The sequence below is a fragment of the Silene latifolia genome, chromosome 6 (assembly GCF_048544455.1).
Source record: "Silene latifolia isolate original U9 population chromosome 6, ASM4854445v1, whole genome shotgun sequence".
Lineage (NCBI taxonomy): Eukaryota > Viridiplantae > Streptophyta > Magnoliopsida > Caryophyllales > Caryophyllaceae > Silene > Silene latifolia.
Genome location: NC_133531.1, coordinates 101,380,232 through 101,402,840, shown reverse-complemented (window position 1 = coordinate 101,402,840; position 22,609 = coordinate 101,380,232). Strand labels below are relative to the sequence as shown.

Sequence of the window (22,609 nt, the reverse complement as noted above, 5' to 3'; positions counted from 1 at the left end):
TCAACTTTGGATCGACCAACCGGAGCCTATGCAAGTATTTTTCTGAGTTGATGACCTCCGAGTTCTAAATGAGTATGATGAGAGAATTAAAATTCTTTCTAGGTCTGCAAATACAACAAACTGACGAGGGCATCAAAATCCATCAACATAAATATATCAAGGAATTGATCCGGAAGTTTGGAATGGAAAACTCTCACGCTATGCATATTCCAATGGTCGAGAACAAGAAATTGACATTAGATGAAGACGGTAAATCAGTTGATGAAACTACTTACCGTGGAATGATTGGGTCACTGTTATATTTGACCGCAAGTAGACCCGATATTATGTTTAGCCTATGCGTTTGTGAGAGATATCAATCATCTCCCAAAGAATCGCATATGACGACCGTAAAACGAATTTTACGATATTTAATTGGAACGGCCAAGCTATATTTATGGTATCCGATGGAGTGTAATTTTGATCTAGTCGGTTATTCTGATGCCACTACGCAGGATGTTCTCTAGACAGAAAAAGCACGTCGGGTGTCGCCACATTTGTCGGACCGTGTATCATTACGTGGGGTTTGAAGAAACAAAATTCGGTTGCTCTCTCAACTGCTGAAGCCGAATATATTGCTGCAGGACTGGTATGTACTCAATTATTATGGCTTAAGCAACAATTATGTGATTATGGTGTTGACGTAGGTTGTATTCCTATTTTGTCTGATAATACGAGTGCTATTATTATTTCTAAAAACCCCGCACAGCACTCACGTACCAAACACATTGAAATTAGACACCATTTTATACGTGACCATGTTGAGAAAGGGAATATAAAACTCGAATTTTGTAGTACTGAAAAACAATGGGCTGACATTTTTACCAAAGTATTGGCTAAAGAACGTTTTGAGATTTTACGGTTGGATATTGGTTTAATTGGTGGCAACTAAACTTGTCATAAATATTTTATTTCCCGTATGACTGACTAGATTTGACGAGATTGTATGACTGTATTCGTATTTTCTGTTGCAAGTATATTCATGTATAGTATTTCATTATCTTTTGAGAATATTCCATTTGCTAGTCTGTTATATTTTGTGTTGTATACAAACCATATTTCTTGTTCATCACATATACATTCTAAGGTTTAGAGATTCATAAACCAATGACATTCATGATTGGTTTCATTTAGGATGTGAGTAGTACTCCTTACATGGCATGTAACATCAATTTGCATAAGCATAAAATTTGTCTCTTATTGCCTGTATACACTCGGTTTGTGGTGGTGACACATGTGGAGGGGCGACCCTTCCTTTACGTTTTACCTATTAGCCTCACATTAGCCAAATTTGTCTCGTTTTGACCTATTTACTCAACTACATTCCATATGGCCTACCCTTGTCAGGCTAGTCTTGTTGGTATATTTGGAAGTCTTGTTGTGGTCAATTTGGTTGGTGTTGTGATGAATATTGGAAGGAAGGAAGAAAAAGATGAACTAAAAAAAATGAAATGAAAAAATATACGAAAAAAAAAGAGAAAAATGTTATTATAAAAGATGGAAAAGCAGAAATCTCTTATTACTCCTATTCTTATTCATTTCCATATTACTTGAGGAGAAGTACTTGTTGATGTGAGTGAGTGTATGCCATACTTGGCATGGTGTATCATCCTTCATGTTGGGTTGGAAAGTGGAATATGGTTACTTTTGGTTGTGATCGGTGTTAGCTTGGCTTTTACCTCCACATATCCAAATTATTTTGCCCCTTCTTACCAAATTACCTCACCTCACATTCATATGTAAGTCCTCACCATGTGTTTTGGACCTCGATTGGTTGGAGTGTATATGTACAGTAGCTAGAGATATCTATCATGTTAGATTGCACGCATGCTTCTGTAGGTCGTAGTTAGGTGAGTGACTACTTTCCTTCTCTCTTACAAAATCTATACTCATCTTGGTTTGTATTACACACTCTATATTTCGAGCTTGCTTATGTTGAAATAGTTCTTATACTATAATATGTGCTTTGGTTAATATATATTTCTTGCCTCGGTTGATATCATTCTAGTCATTTTACGTCTGTTCTCGTCTTTTCTATGATGTCAAGAGGGGGAAGAAATGACCATGGTTAAGTATTTGCCTAAGCTTGCTCCTTATCAAGACCTTTAATCTCTTAAGGTCCTTAGATGCTATACTTTGTATATAATTGTTTGATCTTGCGTTGATCTTTATCTATAAAGATGACGGTATTATATTGAGGGGGAACTAAATATTTAGTCACAATTTTAGGAGACTTGCCATCATCAAAAAGCGGGAATTTGTTGAACCATATAGATATATATGTTTATGTTTTGATGATGTCAAGAGTGCTTTATATTCTATATACTCGTTGCGCGTAATTGTTTGTTTAGTCTTTTAGGTTGGACTTACTAAACGCAAGCATTAAAGAATTGTTATGGAAGTATACAAGAACATATTGTGATCAAGCCCTCAATCACTGATCAAGATATTAAAAGATAGTGAAAGAGTTATTCAAGCGTCATGAGAAGATAAAGCTCATTTAAAGATTGATCAAGCTTGAATAATGAAGTAGACTACACTCGAAGATCTCCTAACGAAGATTAGAATAGCGTAGATGATTATCTCGTGATGGTAACGTAAGAATGGACTTCTTATATTGTTAAGGTTATGGCCTCACAGCTCTAACATTACTTATATAAGAGCTCAATGTTATAGCTCTTCTATAATAACATTGAGATGTGAAGTTTATAAAACACACGACAAAATAGTTTTTAAATTGTTTTTGCAAAACCGTTTTAAATGTTTTAGTAAAAGTATTTATTTTACAAGGGAGCTTATTTTAATATCGAGTATGGTTTTACTAAAAGCTTTGATACCTGCCGAAGTGAGTACCAAAAATAATATTTATAAAACCAAACTACTACTAGCAAGCGGTAGTAAGGGTCGATCCGCAGGGAGGTAGGGAGATAATAGTTGTTATTATTTCTAGTCTAAGGGTAACTTGATTGTGGGGGTTTTGGAGTGGATTATTTCTAAGTCTAAATGCATAAATAAAAGGCAAGTAATAAAAAGAGATGTAAACAATAATAAAAAGAATGCTAAGACGGTCGGTTCACTGCAATTGCTGACGACGGTATCTAAGTAAGTCTGATAGATCACGATAGGTGGGCAAATAAGAAGTCCTCTCGGTCCATTCTTAACTAGTAGCGCCTCTCAGCCTATGCTACTGGTCCCTAGGTCTCACTAATACTAGCTCTCGCCCTGAAAAGTGATTCCTAATGCCTAAATTACTTATCTTTCGATCTTAGCAATTTAGTCGTCTCAATTTATTAATCTATTTTCCCTCCTCTATCTCTCGATCTTGTGGGTCGGTCAAATACTAAGCATTTAACAAGTCTCCTCTCGATCTCGTTGTCAAATATTGCAATTAAAACATTGAAACGGTGCTAATCTATCGCGTCGTCGATCGACCAGCTAAGCTACCGATCGATCGACCAAGTCCAATCGATCGATCGACTGACTAATCCAGTCGATCGACCAAAGGCCGACATCAGGTTTACTAATCTACGTCGTCTTCACCGCAGGTCCCCTCACATCTTAGCACGGGGTTTCTAGCTACGCATGATAGAATTGATAACAACAACTAAATTAACAATTAACGGAAACGAATACATAATTAAACTAACTAAGCAATAGAGATGCAAAGGACGAAATATTGATGGCTTTGGGAACTAATCTAATCAATTCTAAACTAACAAAATAATAAACTTAAAGACTGAAATTATGATTGAGCAATACCGAAAATCGAAGGCGTAAAGGAAATCCGGATGCAAAATAGCGAACATTATTGAGAAACTAAAATATTTGAATTGAATGTAAACTATGCTAAAATCGAGACCTAATGCCTCTCCTAAAAAGCGATGATTATTTGAAAACATAGGTTAGTTTATATAGGAAAAATCTGCGTAACCTTTATTCCTAACCTAATCACAATGGGCTTTGGAATTCTCGATCTTTTAATTTGCGATCGACCGTTGTTCAGTCGATCGACCATAAGCATCAGTCGATCGACTAAGTAGCAGCGAACAGTAGCTACTGGAACCCGTGGGGTGGTCGATCGACCACTTGGACCAGTCGATCGACCAACAGCGCTGCATGTAATTGCATTTCGACGAATTCGTGATCGCGCACCGATCTTAAAACAGCTGCCATTTCTTCGTTACTTGGTCAAATCAGGCGTTCTACGTGGCGTTGGAAAGCTAAGAGGATAAGCTTTCACCTTCAATTGGAATCACTCGATTATCAGGTCTAAAACTCAAGATATAGCCATATGAAGCAGGCTGCAATGTCGAGAAGCACTTCTTTGCTTGTTAAACTCGTACGCACCCATGCTTTTGCTATCTTTAGGCCTTGAAATGCGCACCAAGCTCATTCCTCGAGTCAATACTTCATGTCAAATGCAATGTCAATTACTTAGGGATGGATTCGGCTCGATTTCCGCTCAATTCTTCATATTTCTGCAATAATAGACAAAAACACGAAAGTAGAGGAAAATAGGGAAATAATGGCATATATTGCACATTTGAGCTCTGAAATGCGTGTAGAATAAAGTGTGAAACATCATATTTTAGACACGCATCAAATCTCCCCAAACCAAACCTTGCTTGTCCCCAAGCAAGAACTAGACTCGATCCTAAAACCTAATGGAACGAGTTCAATCTCAGAGCGAAATGCAAACCGAATGGCCTAAACCAATTTAATGCGACAACTAACAATCAATTAGTGACGTGAATCATGCAAACGAGTTATGGAGTCGTCAAAGACATGTTGAACCGTCAACTGTAGAGACTTATCAAATTGGACTCTCACGGGTCGCTCAAATCACTCAATAAGCACAGGTAAATAATGTATAAGATAGAAAGAAGTAATTTTGTAGTGACTCTCACCTAACTACGACCTATGAAAACATGCCAGCAATAAAATATGAAAATGACCTCTACGACCGTACATACGCATTCCAACCAAACAGATGACCAATGACACATGCCGAGGTATATATGGGATATGTGAGGTATGGGTAAGAAGAGGCAAAACATTTTATGGTAAAGTGGAGGTACAGGTGATCAAGCTAGTACCAAAACGGAACCAAGTGGCAACATCCAACTTCTTGCTCATAATCAAACGAAACAGTGCTATAGCAAGCACAAAACTCACAATCTCCAAACTATCAAATCAATAAACTCCCCATAGGATATCAATGAAACATGGGAGCAAAAATCGCCAAAAGATAAGGATTAAATTATGCGAATTGACTTCTTCCTCGAATCTCAGTCGATCGACCATATTTGCGATCGATCGATCGCTTAAACAAAGAGTAACCTCTTTTTCATTTCTTTTTCGAATCATTTTTTTTTCATTTTTTTTCTTTCTTTTTCTTTTGTTTCTTTCTTTCCTTTTTCATTTTCCAAACATCATCTCAACAGAGCATATGCCCCCAAAAACGAGTAACAACCCCAAAAACACAGACTACTAGCTTGACAAGGGACAGGCTAAATGTAGGACGTAGTAATGGGACAAAAAGGCTGTTTTTGGCAGTGTGAAGCTTATGGGTAAAATGAGAAAAGGCAACCTCTACCACATGTGTCAACAAACCACAAACCGAATGCATACAGGTATTAAGTAGATCAAATTCATATTCATGCAAATTAAGGAAACATGTCTCATAAGGAGTACTACTCACATTCCTAATTAAACCGGTCATGAATGTCACCAGTTATAGGCTCTAATTCTCAGAAATATGATGTAGTTTGCCAAAAATCAAAGTCAAGTCTCAAGTTCAGCAAGAATGTAACGAACACTCGTAGATATGCATTTACGATTCTACTAATAACATGTTGATCTAGCAAGGCTCAGGCGAAACAGGTGCAAATGCAAAATCATCATAGAAATACTACCGTTCCGACTCGACCTATATGCTAAAATAAACGTGCATTTTATGGAATTTTTTGAAATTTTTCAATTTTTTTTTTTTGGATTTTTGTATATATATAGAAAATGAAATAAACAATGCATACAAAAATATAAACGTGAAACAGAAATGCAATAAGACATATGCAAATGCGACGCAAAACCCTTCCCCAAACCAAATCGCACAATGTCCCCATTGTGCAAAATCATGTAATGAAAGGAAAGAGAAACGGGAATTTGCGAGAAAATGAAATAAATAAATATGACATGAAGTGGAAATCGGGAACTCTCAAGACTTTAAGCGCAGCAAAGGAAACCTCCCCAAACCAGCGTGAGCTAGGAGGTTTCAGTAGCCAGCAGTGCTACTAATAAGTACCTGAAAAGACAAACAAAACCACGCATAAAATCGAGAAAACAATTTTGGGACGGTAAAATTATGTGCAAAATGAAGAATATGGAAGAAATCAGAAATAAGACGGAAAATAAAGTGGAGGGAAGACTCCCTCAATTCCGCAAAACGATCAAACACGGCAGGGGAATGATCGCGAACAGGTACAGCAGCGAACTTGGTCAATCGACCACATCACCCAGTCGATCGACCAAGGTGAAAGGAACAGTAGCTCCTGGAAACTGCAGACCAGTCGATCGACCATAGAAGGCAGTCGATCGACTGGGAAAACCGCTGTAACTTCAGATTTCTTCGAATTAGCTCAATTACTAGAGCTAATGAGGTCTACAAGCCTGCAAATGCACAATAATACGCGCCCAAAATTACGCAAAACCCAAAGTAAAAGTCTATAGACGGAAATTAAACTAAGCACACACTAAGAGTTTTTATTTCTAAACAACTATGAGGTTTTATTCAAAACAAAAACAAAACACATCCGGGTTGCCTCGGCTTAGCGCTGGTTTTGCACCGGTCCCGCTCGACTCTTTTCTTCAAATGCTCACTCTAATTGAGCCCAATCAAAACAACTCAAGGCTCTCAAAGAACCTATCATACATCCGCGCATGTGCTACACAAAACCGTAAGTAGCACCATAACATGGAAATAACATAGGAAATCAAAATGTAAAAACATTTAAGCCTAACAAATTTCCTATGGCAGCTCCTAAAATTGTCCACAAAGTTATTTCGCCCTCCACCTAAGGGCGGAATATAAAAGCTCAAGTTAACCGCAGTGATAAACAAAGGAGCGTAGCATTTGACTCAAAAACAACGCGAGTAGAATCCGGATGCTCGGACGGGTAAGAAATGTGAGGTGGAGGAGTCTCGATCAACTAAGGGAGAAGGTGGATAATCGTCCCAAATGCATGGGGCGGTAAAGTCAAATGGGTCAATCGGGTCCTCTATAATAGGTTCATCTATAATATCGTCATACACATCCCAATTAACCTCAAGACTGTCAAAATTTTCCTCCTCACTCTCCTTATCGCTAGACTCGTCAAGTTGGAGATTCTCAAAGAGATCCTCCAAATCGACCTCACTATCAGTGCAAGAATCATAAAGGGGTTCTAAACTATCCTCATAAAAAGGATTGTCAACCACGCTAATGGTCTCCTTTATGTCTCCGTCAGCATTTTCTAAAACGGTTTCTAAGGTCTCACCCACCCCCTCATCTGAGTCAACATGAAGAGAAAAGTTGGGTTTAAGAGATTCAAAGAGCAAACCAATTAAAGAATTCTAATACCTCAATGACGGGGATTCCTTCAAAATCCCACTTACCTATAGACTCGAGGTATGCTCGCGTAGGGTCATTCATTTGCCGGAAAATGGTGCAAAGATATTTGGAGATCGAGAAGGCATCTCGCCCTGGGCTCAATAAACTCCCAAAGTCCGGCTAAATAGACACCAAAGATTTCGTTCTCTTCTGCGGAAAACTCGAAGGAACGACATGAGAACGGTCTCAAGGAACCGAAGTTCCCTGAGACTAAAGAAAGAAAGACTAAAATTAAGGACAACTAAAACTAGCGCTGCCTCCCCGGCAACGGCGCCAAAATTTGATACCTGCCGAAGTGAGTACCAAAAATAATATTTATAAAACCAAACTACTACTAGCAAGCGGTAGTAAGGGTCGATCCACAGGAGGTAGGGAGATGATAGTTGTTATTAATTCTAGTCTAAGGGTAACAGTTGTGGGGGGTTTTGGAGTGGATTATTTCTAAGTCTAAATGCATAAATAAAAGGCAAGTAATAAAAAGAGATGTAAACAATAATAAAAAGAATGCTAAGACGGTCGGTTCACTGCAGCTGCGACGACGGTATCTAAGTAAGTCTGATAGATCACGATAGGTGGGCAAATAAGAAGTCCTCTCGGTCCATTCTTAACTAGTAGCGCCTCTCACCTATGCATCGGTCCCTAGGTCTCACTAATACTAGCTCTCGCCCTGAAAAGTGATTCCTAATGCCTAAATTACTTATCTTTCGATCTTAGCAATTTAGTCGTCTCAATTTATTAATCTATTTTCCCTCCTCTATCTCTCGATCTTGTGGGTCGGTCAAATACTAAGCATTTAACAAGTCTCCTCTCGATCTCGTTGTCAAATATTGCAATTAAAACATTGAAACGGTGCTAATCTATCGCGTCGATCGATCGACCATTTAAGCCGATCGATCGACCAACAAAGTCCATCGATCGACTGACTAATCCAGTCGATCGACCAAAGGCCGACATCAGGTTTACTAATCTACGTCGTCTTCACCGCAGGTCCCCTCACATCTTAGCACGGGGTTTCTAGCTACGCATGATAGAATTGATAACAACAACTAAATTAACAATTAACGAATACATAATTAAACTAACTAAGCAATAGAGATGCAAAGGACGAAATATTGATGGCTTTGGGAACTAATCTAATCAATTCTAAACTAACAAAATAATAAACTTAAAGACTGAAATTATGATTGAGCAATACCAAAATCAAGGCGTAAAGGAAATCCGGATGCAAAATAGCGAACATTATTGAGAAACTAAAATATTTGAATTGAATGTAAACTATGCTAAAATCGAGACCTAATGCCTCTCCTAAAAACTGATGATTATTCTGAAAACATAGGTTAGTTTATATAGGAAAAATCCTGCGTAACCTTTATTCCTAACCTAATCACAATGGGCTTTGGAATTCTCGATCTTTTAATTTGCGATCGACCCGTTGTTCATCGATCGACCATAAGCATCAGTCGATCGACTAAGTAGCAGCGAACAGTAGCTACTGGAACCCGTGGGGTGGTCGATCGACCACTTGGACCAGTCGATCGACCAACGGCTGCTGTCATGCACTGCATTCTCGACGAATTCTGCATCGCGCACCGATCTTAAAACAGCTGCCATTTCTTCGTTACTTGGTCAAATCAGGCGTTCTACGCGGCGTTGGAAAGCTAAGAGGATAAGCTTTCACCTCCAATTGGAATCACTCGATTATCAGGTCTAAAACTCAAGATATAGCCATCTGAAGCAGGCTGCAATGTCGAGAAGCACTTCTTTGCTTGTTAAACTCGTACGCACCCATGCTTTTGCTATCTTTAGGCCTTGAAATGCGCACCAAGCTCATTCCTCGAGTCAATACTTCATGTTTCTACATACTCTAAAAACCCTAAACCTAATTTATCTTACCTAGGTTTTTCGTGAAAGAGGATTGGGCTTATGAGTCGTTTCTTTCTCGTACACGGTTACTCTTTGTACAAGTTAGGGTTTTATGTAAATCTTTATAATATTTGATTAGAGATTTAATATCTCTTTTATATTATTTTGATTTATTCTTTCCTAATTTATAAGATATTATTTTTCCAAAGATAGAAGGAAAAGATTGAGTAAATCTTTAAAATAATATTTGATTAGAGATTTGTTATCTCTTTGTTATTTGATTTATTCCTTTTTATCTTATAAAAATATTAGGGATGAATAGTGTTGCGTGAACAGTGCCATGAATAGTGCTGTGAATAGTAAAACGTGAATAGTAATTTCTTTCTTGCACGATAAGCCTTTGCTTGGATAAGGGTTAAGGTATTAGGATAATATTTGTTAGAGATTTCTTTATCTCCTTATATTATATTTCCTAATCTCCAAGATATTGGTGAGTTGTTAAGATAGGAAGATATTATTTATTAAGGCAAGTCTTGGAAAAGAATTAAGGAAAGATTTAACCTAATTCTTTTCTTGCTTCACAAGCCTTCCACGACACTTAGGGTTTTGCTAAACCGAAACCCTTGCTCCTCTTTTACTATAAATACTCCATACTTTACATCATTAAAAGTAAGACCTTTGAGCATAACTTTCATATATTTTCAAAAAGCGAAAATCGTGTTTTAGAGCAAAAACCGTTTTGATATTTTTCGAAAAAGGTCGTGTGATTTATAAACTTGTGCATTCGTTCTTTCATTATCGTTATAAGATAGTAGTGCTTAATTCATTTCTTACTCGTTCATTAACGTGAACTTTTAGTAGAATCATTAGTATTTTCTTATTAGCGTAAGTTAGTCACTCGAGTATTTAACGGTACTCATTGAGTTACAACTAGAGTTAGTTGTACGAGTTGGGTTAGTAAATTTGTAATCCGTAGAAAGGTACTAAATTTATTAATCGAGAATAGTGTACGTAGGTTTCGATTTGTGAAACTGAACCACTTCAAAAACCGTGTGTCTCCTCTCTTTCATTCTTTCGTTTATTTTGTTCTTACTTGTTCGTTAGTTGATTAGTTAAAGTTTAATCAATAAACTTTAAATAATCAATTATATTCATACAATCGAAAAAGCTTTAAAAAGTTTTAAATTCTCAATTCACCCCCCCTCTTGAGTATTTTGGATCGATAGACTCTTCAATCTGTTTGGCTTAACTTATAAAAATGAGTTTCTACTTTTAAAAACTAGTTTTGGATAAACCGTTTTTTGAAAAAGCTCTCAGTGTTTGGCCAAAAGATATAAGAAATTGTTTTTGTTATTTTGTTGATGTTTGGCCTAACAAATTTTAATTTTTTTTCTTCTTTAAATTTTCATGTAACGCTAAAAAATGCCATTTTAAAATAAAATAAAAAGAAGCATACTCCCTCCTATTCGGGGTTTTCTTCCCCTTTGATGTGGGCACAAGATTTTAGTAGATGATTAAAGAATGAATAAAGTAAGATGGTGGGGTTTGTGAATTGGAGAAAGAAATGAATAATTAGGAATTAAATAATGAATTGTGAGTTAGGTGGGGTTTGGTGATAGGAGAGAGGGATGAATAAAATAAGAGTAAAAGTTGGGTGGGGTTTGGTAATAGGAGAGAGGGATGAATAAAATAAAAGTAAAAGTTTCCAAAATAAGAAAGGGGAAGAAAACCTGAATAATCCGTTTAAGGAAATAGGGAAGAAAATAGTGAATAGGAGGGAGTACAATTATACTGCGTAATTAATTTTCATCGATCATGATGCTATTAATTTTTTTAAAATTTAACTAGTGTTGCTTTTCACCGAAAAGATAAATCATTTTAAGACAATCTATCGGCTTACGAAAAATCATAGTAGAAGTAGCTAACAAAATAAAATCATTGTAAGACAAACTATCGGCTTACGAAAAATGATAATTAAAACAACACAAAATCTCATTATAGACGGCAAGTATCCGTCTATAACTAAAGACGGGCCAAGTAACATACCACATTACGCATAAAACAAACAACAACTTGCGTGATGGGGCAAAAAAATGTCACCACTTTAAGGGTATTTGACCCGTCTCTTGCTATAGACGGATATATCCATCTATAGCAAGACTTGCTGTTAAAACAATTTTCATTGAAAAAAAATATATGGAACAAAGAAAAATCATTGTGTCCTACCGGAGGACCGTCCTCCTTATACGTAAAAGCAATCTACTAAATAAAATATTATAAAGGCTTAGGTGTAAGGAAGACGGTACTCCCGGAGAACACAAGTATTTTATGGAGCAAATCATATATGTACGTATTTATTAGACGTAAAAGAAAATGGTGTTGAAAATAGAAGATTTTGAGAAGTAGAAGCAAAAACTCCTATTTTCTACTTTTGTTTTTAGGAGATTATTTTGGCTTTTTGGGTTTAAAAGAAGATGCTTTTACTTATTTCAAAAACTAGTGTTTGACCTAGCTTGTGTTTTTATAGTACAAAAACAGTTTTAAAAGCCAAGCCAAACAGGTCCTTAATTGGGGATGAACGAAATGAGGGAGAAATGGGTGTTTTTGTTTTGATTAGAGCAGCCAAGCAAGTCGCTGTCCGGCAGAGCGACTTGATCACTTCCCACAGCTTCGTCAAATCCGATCCTACGTGGACCCAGTTTCGGCAAATACTTTCAAACTCGACCTATTTCGTTAATTAGTTTGTTAAAGAACCCCATTTTGGACTAAAGCCCGAGTAGATTTTCAGGCAACAAATATATACGTTATTTAATACTAATAAATTAGCTCCTTCAAAAAAAAAAAAAATACTACTCCCTCTGTCCCGGTCATTTGTTGTCCTTTTCCATATTTGGGTGTCTCGGTGAGTTGTTGTCCTTTCTATTTTAAGAATGAACTTAATAAACAATTTGATCCTTCACACCCAATTTGTTCCACTCGTCATTTAGTAATTGACCAATTCCTCTTTCCTTGGTCTTTGTGCCAAAACCAACGGGCAACAATTGACCGAGACGGAGGGAGTAATAAAATAGCTTTACCTATGTGTTGTAGTGGTCTGATACTAGGTTTTTACGCATTCAACTCGGGTTCGACTCCCAAGTGGAGGGTTTTTCTACTTTTTATTTTGCATTTTTCCTTAATTTGATTCTTCCTATCTCCTGGTTACACGGACCTTGTGTTACATAAGAATTTGTGAGCTATTAAAACCCTAAATATTATATAGAGAAAGCACGTTTAATCCTTGTAGACGAGCAACAAAGACGAAAGAGCGAAAAGGAAGCGAAGGTTATTGATGATGGCGGACATGAGAGAAGACAGGTTAAGCTCACTACCTGACGCCATTCTCATCGAAATCCTCTCCCTTCTTCCTCTCAAAGCCGTCATTATTACCGATGTTTTATCGCGTCGATGGCGTCATCTCTGGACCCATTTAATCTCCGTCCGTTTCCAAAATCCTTTTTTCAAATCCCTCAGTGATTTCTACCCTACTTTTAATGAAATCATGCGCAAACTTTCCTCACCTTTGATTCAAACTTTCATCCTCGAGTTTGGGGTATTTCATGGGAGGTCATATCACCAGATTATGATTGATTCCTGGATTCGTCAAGTTTGTGAACGGAGCGTTCGTCACCTTAAGTTAACATGTCCACAAAGTTTGGGTTCCGCTGACTATGTCTTCGAAGTGCCGTCTTGTATTTTCCAAACGACGTCGTTGGTTTCGATTGATCTGAGGTCCAACTTGGCCAACAACAGTGCTGATCCTGTTAGGCTTCCTAATTTGAAGAAGTTGAATGTATACGTTACACCTTGGCAATGCGTGTGGCTTGGAAAATTGATTGATGTTTGTCCATTGCTCGAGGACTTGTCCTTCAAGGTCACGTCTTCTTCTAATGAAGCCATTGTTTTTAATTGTTCAAGCCCTAATTTGAAACGATTGTCGATCAATCTAAGATTCTAAGTTTCGTTAAATTGAGCAACGTTATGATTAGTGCCCCAAACTTGGAGTACTTGTTTGCTTGCGCTCTTAAATCATCCACATTCACTTACGCTGACAAACCGAATAGGTTACACCAAGCAAATATCGATTTTTACGATGACCACCTTCATTGCAATGATGATGAGAAGGTGTTAAGCTCAAACTTTTTCAAAGCTATATACAATGTTACGATCCTCACCTTAAATTTTAATGCGCTCAACTTATCCACCATGTATCCCAATTTGACTCGTCTTACATTGACTATGAAAGCGCCCTGCAATTTCAAGATGGTTTCAAAATTCTTGGAATTTTGTCCAATATTAGACGTTCTTATCTTAAAATTTGTGGAAATGCCTATAGATGATATGAGGTGGTTACTACCAAAGCGTGCATCCCCAGGCACCTTAGGACGAGTCAAGAAAATCGAGATAGACTCAAGCCGTGACCTTGGTGATAGGCTTAAAAAATATTTTTTGGAGCTGGTAGGGTTTTTGTTAACAAGGGCGTCAAGTTTAGAGCACTTGCATTTTACTGTCGCTGGTGGAAAGCAGTGGGGGAAGTGGAGTTTAAGAGAGAGAAGATCCGATGGAGTTGAACGAGTGGAGTATTCGTTCTGTGATTTGCTCTACAAGTGTCCAATGTCGTCAAGCAATTGTGAGGTTCTATTTACAGGGAGATATCTCATAATGTCCCGAATGGGCGGTCCTATGTTGTGAAATTAGTAGATGGAGATCTCATCAAGCACCACCTGAATTGTTGTAACTAGTTTTGGACATGGAAATGCTGATTTTCTCGACGTAGGTCCAATTCATCTTCTTTCATATTTTAAATTTTCTGATTAACCATTTTTTTGTGTGAGACTAAATTGCGCTTATTAATTACTCCGTAGTTGTTAGTGTCGGATAGTTCAACATTGACGATTTCTGTAAGTGTATGTATTCGAATACGCAAGGAATGAAAGTAATCTGTGTAAACTGTGTGACTAAATTGCTTATTAATAAACAATGAAAGTAATAAGGAGAGCAAGTAAACTATGTCTCAACTCTCTGTCTTTATTTTTGGGTATAAAACGTGGTCCATAAAATCGCCACAAGTGTAAATCTTGAACGTTGAGAAGAAATGGACCAAGCGTTTCTCTTAGGAAATGAAGAAAGCTAATGATAGAGCAAAACTTCAGTGGGATTCCGGCCGCTTGCTAATGTCTTCTTTTAGCCGACCTGGGTCGCTAAACGGCCTAAACCTCTTGCTCACATCTTATTTTTCTAGGTTGCCAAGCCACTTCAACATATCGTCAGAGGACGATTTAGTAAGAGTGATTTCTATCCATTTTTTTACAGAATTTGTAGTAGGGTTTATCGTTTATTTCGACATTTTGTTACGTCGAAAAGTGACAATTACTTGGATGGAATTTGACTTTAATTTACTCCATATCATAGATTGCACCATAGTCATACTGAAGTGAAATTAGTCAAAGCTCAGGACCCAAAAATAGACATTTCGGGACACCTGCAAGATCTGAAAATAGTGAAAATTGTGCCAACAAAAACTTGCTATCATTTTACATGAACATAGAAGATCATTGGAGATGCACACGTGATACTTTATACAAGCTACCTATGTTTTTCTAACATTCACTTGAAACAAAAGACGTACTTATTCAGAGAAAAACTTCATTCCTACAGCTACGCGAAACTTCTAAGTTCACAACAGTTTCCCTAGTTAAGGAGCATCCGATCAAAATGCCATACTCCTGCAAGTACAAGTAAACTAATTCAGAACCCATATCGGCAATATATATGTAGAGCAACTCAAGTAATTTAAACCAAGAGTCCCAAGTCATACCATGTCCTTTGCCAACCATTCTCAATTGCGTGACATAATCAGCAATCTTTTTGATTGAGTCAACCTGAATGTGGTCGAAAACAAAAGGATTGATTAGGCTTACAAAGAAAACGCTTGAACTGAACCCAAGTACTAGACACTTTCACATCAGGGAAATTATTAGACTGCTCTACAGTTAAAGATAGACTACCTGCTCCGCCAAAAACTCGCCTTCAATAAACTCCTGTAACTGGGGATCATTATTTTTCTCTGCAACCTGTAAAAGTTACGCAGTAACAGCAGAACATACAAATGAGTGAAATGACCATCTTAAAGATACAACATTCAAACTCGTATATGATCTTACCCACTTATGAGCTTGTTTATATGGTAAAGTTATTAACTGGTGGAACTCATAATATAGGTTCGGAACCCGTCAACATTAAAACTTCCTTATAACCTTTGCATTTATTAAAACCATTATCCAAGTGAAGCAATGGTTGAGTTCAGTAAAAAGGAACCATCGTGATTACAGTCATTGCCACAGTTCCGAGCTTTCCGGGATGTAATATCAACAATTTCACTGTCTATTTTTTCCCTTATCTAGTTTTTCGGCTTCGGAAAATTATCCTTCTTCCTTGTTTATTGGGTAATAGGGAGCAAGTTCTTATAACTTACACTGTGCAAATTCAAGAGTTTCTCATTCACAAGCTTCTCCAAAGACAATGCGAGCTCCATTGCTGCAACAATAACAATTCATCAGAAGTTATTCCTAATAAAAAAGGAGAATCATGTTTCACTTTGTCGCCAAAGTCTTGAATCATAGTTTGCTAGAAACCTTATATGCAGTTTTACCATAGTGTTTGTTTTAATAAAATAACCTTCTTATCATTATTTGAAAAATATTTTGTTAGTTGGTCTCAAATCTGTAAACCGAAGAATAGGAATAAAGGCATACCATATAGGGCATCTCCCTTTTCAGCGTGCTCAAAGTCGGATGGGGGCATCAAAATGGAGAACAATTTGACCCTTCCTCCTCTCATGTTCTAACAAGCATTAAGAAAGATAGCATTAGACTAAGATTATCCCAGTCTCAAAGGAAGGACGGTCTGAGCTTAAGATTTTAGCACTTTTACTTCAGACATGCAATAATGTGGCTGAAAAATAATTGGGTCTTAAGATGGGTTTTGGAAACCCAAGAGTCATGTTAAGACTCGTAAATAGTATTTTGTGTGTACGAACTGTGGGGTCCTTTGTATAGTCTTTTGCAATTTTAGCGGATATAAGGATAAAGTGGAAAAATAAGAGAGTCTTAACCGAGTCTTAAAAATAAATTGTACGTGTTTAAGACTCACTTCCGGTCTGGGGATAAACATAGTCTTACTCATTTGCTTATTCAAACATCATAGCCGAGTTTTGAGCTGAAAAAGAAAATAAAAAGATCCGTAGAACAGCATACTAAATACCTGATATTTCATTAGCTTCTCAGCATGCTCTCTTTCTTCCTCGCTTGACTCCTTGAAAAATCTACACGATGCCATGGATCAAACCATTTTTATAAGTATTACACATCCATCTAGTCAAAGCAACAAGATTTTCAATATTTAATGGTTGAATGTGAAACCTTATGCTACAAAGTTACAATGTACACTTACTTGGCAAAGCCTTTGAGAGCAACATTGTCCCTGTCAAAGTAGGCAAAAAGAGAGTGGTACACATAGGATGCACTGTACTCCACACTGAAAATTAGACCAAAGAAATCTCATTAGAGTTTGGTCATAGTTCTAAGAAAACTAAGTATTCTCAATTAGGTGGTTTGATAATATAAACATCCAAACTCATTTCGTTTCATTTAAAGATTTTAGAAGACGACACAGCCTCATGGCACAACGTCAGGAAAATGGATATATAGAGTCATCCATGAGTGAAAGAAATAACACATAACACATTAAACAGCAAAAACCTATAATACACCGACCCAATAAGGTCCATGTTATATCCTTGGGTTTATTTCCTATACGGTTTAATACTTCCCCTCTTATATAACGAATCCTTAATAAAGACCAATCTATATAAAAAAAACCAAGCACTAATCACAGACAAGGAACACACTACATATGCCGAATTTCGTTGTCTCATTTTAACAAACATCTTGTCTAGTTCCCGTTGTTCCATGTCACTTCCACGGGCTTTAAACTTCCATTTGTTGTATTTCCAAGTTCAAATTTCAAACTCCACCTTCTATTTCCAAACTTGTTGTGTACACAACGAGCAACATTACAACAAGCAGGGGATTTGAACATCAAACCAAATGAGCTTATCATTGCGCCATTCAGAATATATTGAAGTTATGTTGGAACTTATCAATATATACTCCCTCTGTCCCGGTCATTTGTTGTCCTTTCTATTTTAAGAATGAATTTGATGAGTAATTTCATCATTCACACTCAATTTATTCCACTTGTCATTTAGTAATTGGTCTCCTCCCATTTCCTTGGTCTTTGTGCCAAAACCAAAGGACAACAAATGACCGGGACGGAGGGAGGATTACATTTTCTCAGGCAAAAGGTGTTCAACTAGATGAACACCCATTAAAATCGCTCATGCCTACCACATGACCCGAAAACCCAAATTTTATTCAATTTGGTCTAAACTTTGGTGACACTATCCTATAGTGGGTCAATACAAACACCCCAAACATATCCAAAATGGCAAACACCAAAACATACTATAGACATTCAATATGAATGACTAAGGCTCTATTTTTTTGGGCTGAATGAAACTAAATTGAGATGAAGCACGCTGAATGACACTAAACTGAATTGAAATTTATTGAGATGAATAGAGAGTTGGAATTAAGCCGAAAAGAACAAGACCTAATCGACTAGTTTGCCCGGTTTAGGTACATCTAGATTGTCCATTTGTCCCAGAATAAGTTTATTACGAGACAATTTCACATTTTAAAATAAAAATGGTATCAAAATTACTAAAACAAACAAGCTAATAATTCCAGACCAATGATAAATGATTTATTGATAAAAATGGTCACTATAAACAATATAATGAATCACTTTGTTTATGAAAATAAATAAACCGTACTAAAAAAAAGGGTCGGTTTAAACACGATCAACAATAAAGAGGTGTTATGAAAGACACATAAAATACCTAAATAAACTTGCCACTACCAAAAAGTCGTCAATAAAATGAAATAAATAGATGGAAACAAAAAAAATTAGTATTCCATACTTGATTTGCTCATTAATAGCAGATTCACAGTCATCAACGAAATTCTGACGAGCAAGGGACACCTTTGAAGAAGTGGGCACTATGAAATTATCATTCTTAACTTCCTCAAACGGCTCGAAAACAATCCCAGTCATCGGCCCGGATTCCTGAACCGCCGCCACTATTCCCAACGCGTACCCATTATTTTTCTCCCTCTTTCCCAACACCCCGGTTCTAACACGGGTCCGGTCCGATATGACCAGGAAACCGCCACCGGGGGCGACGGTAAAAAGAGGAGCTCTTAGCATCATTTTTTTTAGGAGAAGAAGGGTAAAATGGGAAAGATTCGACGTTGATGAGGTGATGAGGAGGATTAATGGGAGGAAGGAGGAGGAGGAGGAGATATATAGGAGATCGACAAGTGTTTGAATGGTATTCGAGATGGATGTTAGCCGTTGGATCAAGTTGTGATTTGTACGGTTTAGATAAAATGTGGATCAGAGGCGTGTGGCGGCCTCGTGTCATATGGGGAATCACTGGAAATATCCCCTTCCACCTTGTGTATTAGAGCAAGTTCAATGGTTGAACAATTATCTATTAAATTTAACTTTTGCCACATTAGATTTTATTTCTACAATAATTTTAAGATATAAATTACTCCAATGGTGTAGCCAATATACCAATAGCTTTGATGAACTCCACATATTATATTTCTTATTTGTTTATGTCACCACTATTTTCCTATTGGTGCTTTATTCTTGTGGGGCTTTTTAAATTTAGTAATTTAATGCTTTACTAAAAACCAAACTAAGCTAGTCTACATGGAAGCCTCCAATGGTTGGACAACTAGCTTGCAATTTTCCAAAATTGCAAGCAAGTCCTCAAACCAAACCATTGGACTTGCTCTTATCAACCATTTCTGTTTCTTGTTTTATATTCCGAAAATTCATGTGATATTCCGAAAATTGATGTATAATCCCTCCATCCTGGTCAATTGTTGTCCTTTGATTTTGGCATAAAGATTAATGAAGGAGGAGAGGACCAATAACTAAATGATAAATAAAACAAATTGAATGTGAATGATCAAATTAGTCATCAAGTTCATTCTTAAAATAGAAAGGACAACAAATGACCGAGACACCCAAAAATGGAAAAAGACAACGAATGACGAAGACAGAGGGAGTACTTCCTCCATTCAATTTCACATTACACATTTGTTTTTTAACATTTGTCAATACGTGTTTTACGCAATAAATATCTTTAACTATGTATTTATAAAAATTATAAAAGTTAGATATTTTAAATGTACTCGTTAAGATAAATCAAACAAGATCTCACATGAATATATTTTCACTTATGTATTGAGAGAAAATTGAAATTGAAAAATCACTTGTGAATAATGTCCAAAATAGAAACATATAATGTTGAGTTGAATGGAGGGAGTACCTGTTTCGTACTCCATTATTTTAAGTTCACAAATTCTTATTTTAGACCGCCATATCCGTCTGAAATGGTCAGACGGATACCATTTTCTCTCACAAAAAGCCCATTTAGGGTGTGAGTGGGAAAGCACATGGGTGGGTGTCCCACCACCCATGTGCTTCTCACTTGTGAGAGGTCTTATTGCGGTCTGAAATAAGGTGGTCTGAAGCAAGATGGACGGTTTTAAGTTTATGCATATGATACTTTTTACATTTGATTTCATGCATAACATACCATTTTTATCATTCTAAAAAATTTCAATTGAACAGAACTCCTGCATCGGAATTTGGAATCAACCAAATGTTTGTTCTAAAATGATTTTCTTGTCGAAATCTACGATTTAAGAAAAATAATTGCCGACTATCACTCTCTAGTTTTTTTCCTCACGAAAACCTAAAATCGATCACAACTTCGATCTTAAATTTCTGAATGAACATTTTTGTTTTATCAAATCTATATATCTATATATAAAAATATAACAGAGAAACCACTTGACACGTGTCCTGTACACAATGAATTTTTTCCGCCTAGTTGCACAACTATGTTAATCCATCAAACGTTGCTCAAGTAAGGCAATTATAGAGCCTATCAAATTTTCCTCTTAAGCAAGATACAAAATAATGAAATTGCCAATTATATATATGCACCATTTTCAAAGGGCTTGACCAATTTAAGTAAATATACTCCTGTAATACCCAATATTTTATAAGGCATTTTAAAATATATTTTCTATATTTTATTAGACATTTTATATTTTATAAGAAAAGTAAATTCATATTGAGATAATGTTGTAATAATAATAAGAATAAGAGTATCCCTTCAAAAAAAAAAAAAATAATAAGAATAAGAGTAATAAAAAAAAGAAGGGGGACGGTTGGAGGAAGTAGATAGGGTAGGTGGTTGGTCTTATATTTTATTGATTTAATATTATTTGGAAACTACCTAGAAATTTACTTATGACTAGTATATATTCCTACTTCACATATCACTTAAACCTTTATTTCACAAAAACACATCTCACATAATAAGAGAGATAAAAGGGAGATTTAAGAGTAGATTTGAGAGACAACTTGAGACGGAATTTTAAGACGGTTTTACCTCGCTCTAATCTTAATTGTGGTATGTAACTAAACCTAATATCAATTGTTTACAATTTATGCTTGACCCGTCTTTGACCACCGAGACCTTGCCTGACCGTGACCCCTACCGTAGATAGCCCTGACCCAGACCGTAACCTAACCATGGTGGCTTGACCGAGGGTATGTTGGTGGTCGGACCGTGTGTATGGGTACGAGTTGGGGTTTTTTGTGTTGTTGTGCAAATCGTGGAATATGGTCTGACCTAGTCGTGATTTATGGACCATGGTTAGGGGTGATTCACAGGGCTGAGCGTTGGTGTGGTGGTGGTTAACGGTGCTGCTGCTGGTGGTGTAGGCTGAGGGAGTGTGTGAAGTGTTAGGGCATAGTTGGGTGTTAGTGTTAGGGTTTGGTTATGGTGTTGGTTAGGGCATGACTGGAAACCGTGTATGAAGCGAGCATGGGTGATGTTGTCGGGCTGCTGTGTTGGTGGTATGGGGTGGCTGACCAGGTGGTGGAAGGGTGGTGGCTGAGGTCGTGACTCGGGATAAGGAAATACAGGTTTTAATTAAATAATTTAATACCGTCTTATACTTAAAACTAGTTAGTAATTATTTGTGATTATTTGAATTAGGTGACGGTTTCATTGAAGAAACTTTTTGAGTTACTTGGATTGCTTAACTTGGAATTTGTTAAAAGGTAGGTTAACTACTCAACACTTGTTTGCGGGGTTTTCTTATGTGTTACGTCTCTTAATTAATTATTATTGACTTTGTTATACTCTTATGTGACGGAATTCGTTGTTGAGCTTGTGTAATTGGCCTTGACCGTGTAAATATGGTGTAGGGCGTTGTGGACAATGGGCCCACGGGAGCGCTTGGGGGAGAACAAGCGTTTGCATTTGTGGAGTCACCACCAATTTATTGTGGAAAATTGGAAACCGTTCGAATACCTCGTGTCATGTCAAGACACAAAGTAGTGACATGAACACCAAGAACTCGTTACCCTTAGCATTCTATGTCTAGAATGACTCTCGTGGATACCAATGAACACGGATGTTCACAGAGATCTGGAGTAAGGGGTGAGGGTACGTATTAGGAAGCTCTTTTGATCGAACACCTAATCCCGCCCGCCTCGATAGCGGCCTCTACTAATGATTAGGGAAATTGCCTATACTCGATATATTGTCGATTATATGCATGCAATGCAACATCCATTAGATTGATCCTAGCATGTGAATTTAGACTAAGTCGGTGAACACGTAATTTAACATACAATTGGGTCGAATCGGGATTTAAGTTCAATTACATGTGAAAACATACAAGCAATAATAAAGAAATACAATGAAAATACAATAATGAAAATTACAATAATTACATCGGGTTTAATGATTTATGTCGAAAATACATCTAAAACGGATAATTTGGAAAAGAATAAATG

The 22,609-nt window shown here is 36.9% G+C and overlaps 2 protein-coding genes across 3 annotated transcripts; one reads left to right on the top strand and one right to left on the bottom strand.

The window, feature by feature from the left end:
• Positions 1-12,884: 12,884 nt before the first annotated feature.
• LOC141588406 (F-box/LRR-repeat protein 13-like) lies at positions 12,885-13,547 on the top strand. Its single transcript, XM_074409850.1, has one exon. The coding sequence runs from the start codon at positions 12,885-12,887 to the stop codon at positions 13,545-13,547; it is 663 nt and encodes a 220-aa protein (XP_074265951.1).
• A 1,054-nt stretch (positions 13,548-14,601) lies between these two features.
• Positions 14,602-19,174, bottom strand: LOC141587040 (ferritin, chloroplastic-like). Of its 2 annotated transcripts, XR_012519686.1 has the most exons (9): positions 18,633-19,174; positions 17,042-17,125; positions 16,853-16,913; positions 16,345-16,432; positions 16,065-16,126; positions 15,598-15,663; positions 15,408-15,471; positions 15,219-15,315; positions 14,602-15,071 (listed from the first exon to the last, which is right to left on the bottom strand). XR_012519686.1 is itself a non-coding variant. In XM_074408458.1 (8 exons), exons 1-8 carry the CDS (start codon positions 18,920-18,922, stop codon positions 15,281-15,283), a joined length of 750 nt encoding a protein of 249 aa, XP_074264559.1. In that variant the 5' UTR covers positions 18,923-19,174; the 3' UTR covers positions 15,088-15,280. The 2 variants fall into 2 exon arrangements, 1 of the variants encoding a protein (XP_074264559.1); XM_074408458.1 differs by lacking the exon at positions 14,602-15,071 and having other exon boundaries at positions 15,088-15,315.
• Positions 19,175-22,609: the final 3,435 nt, after the last annotated feature.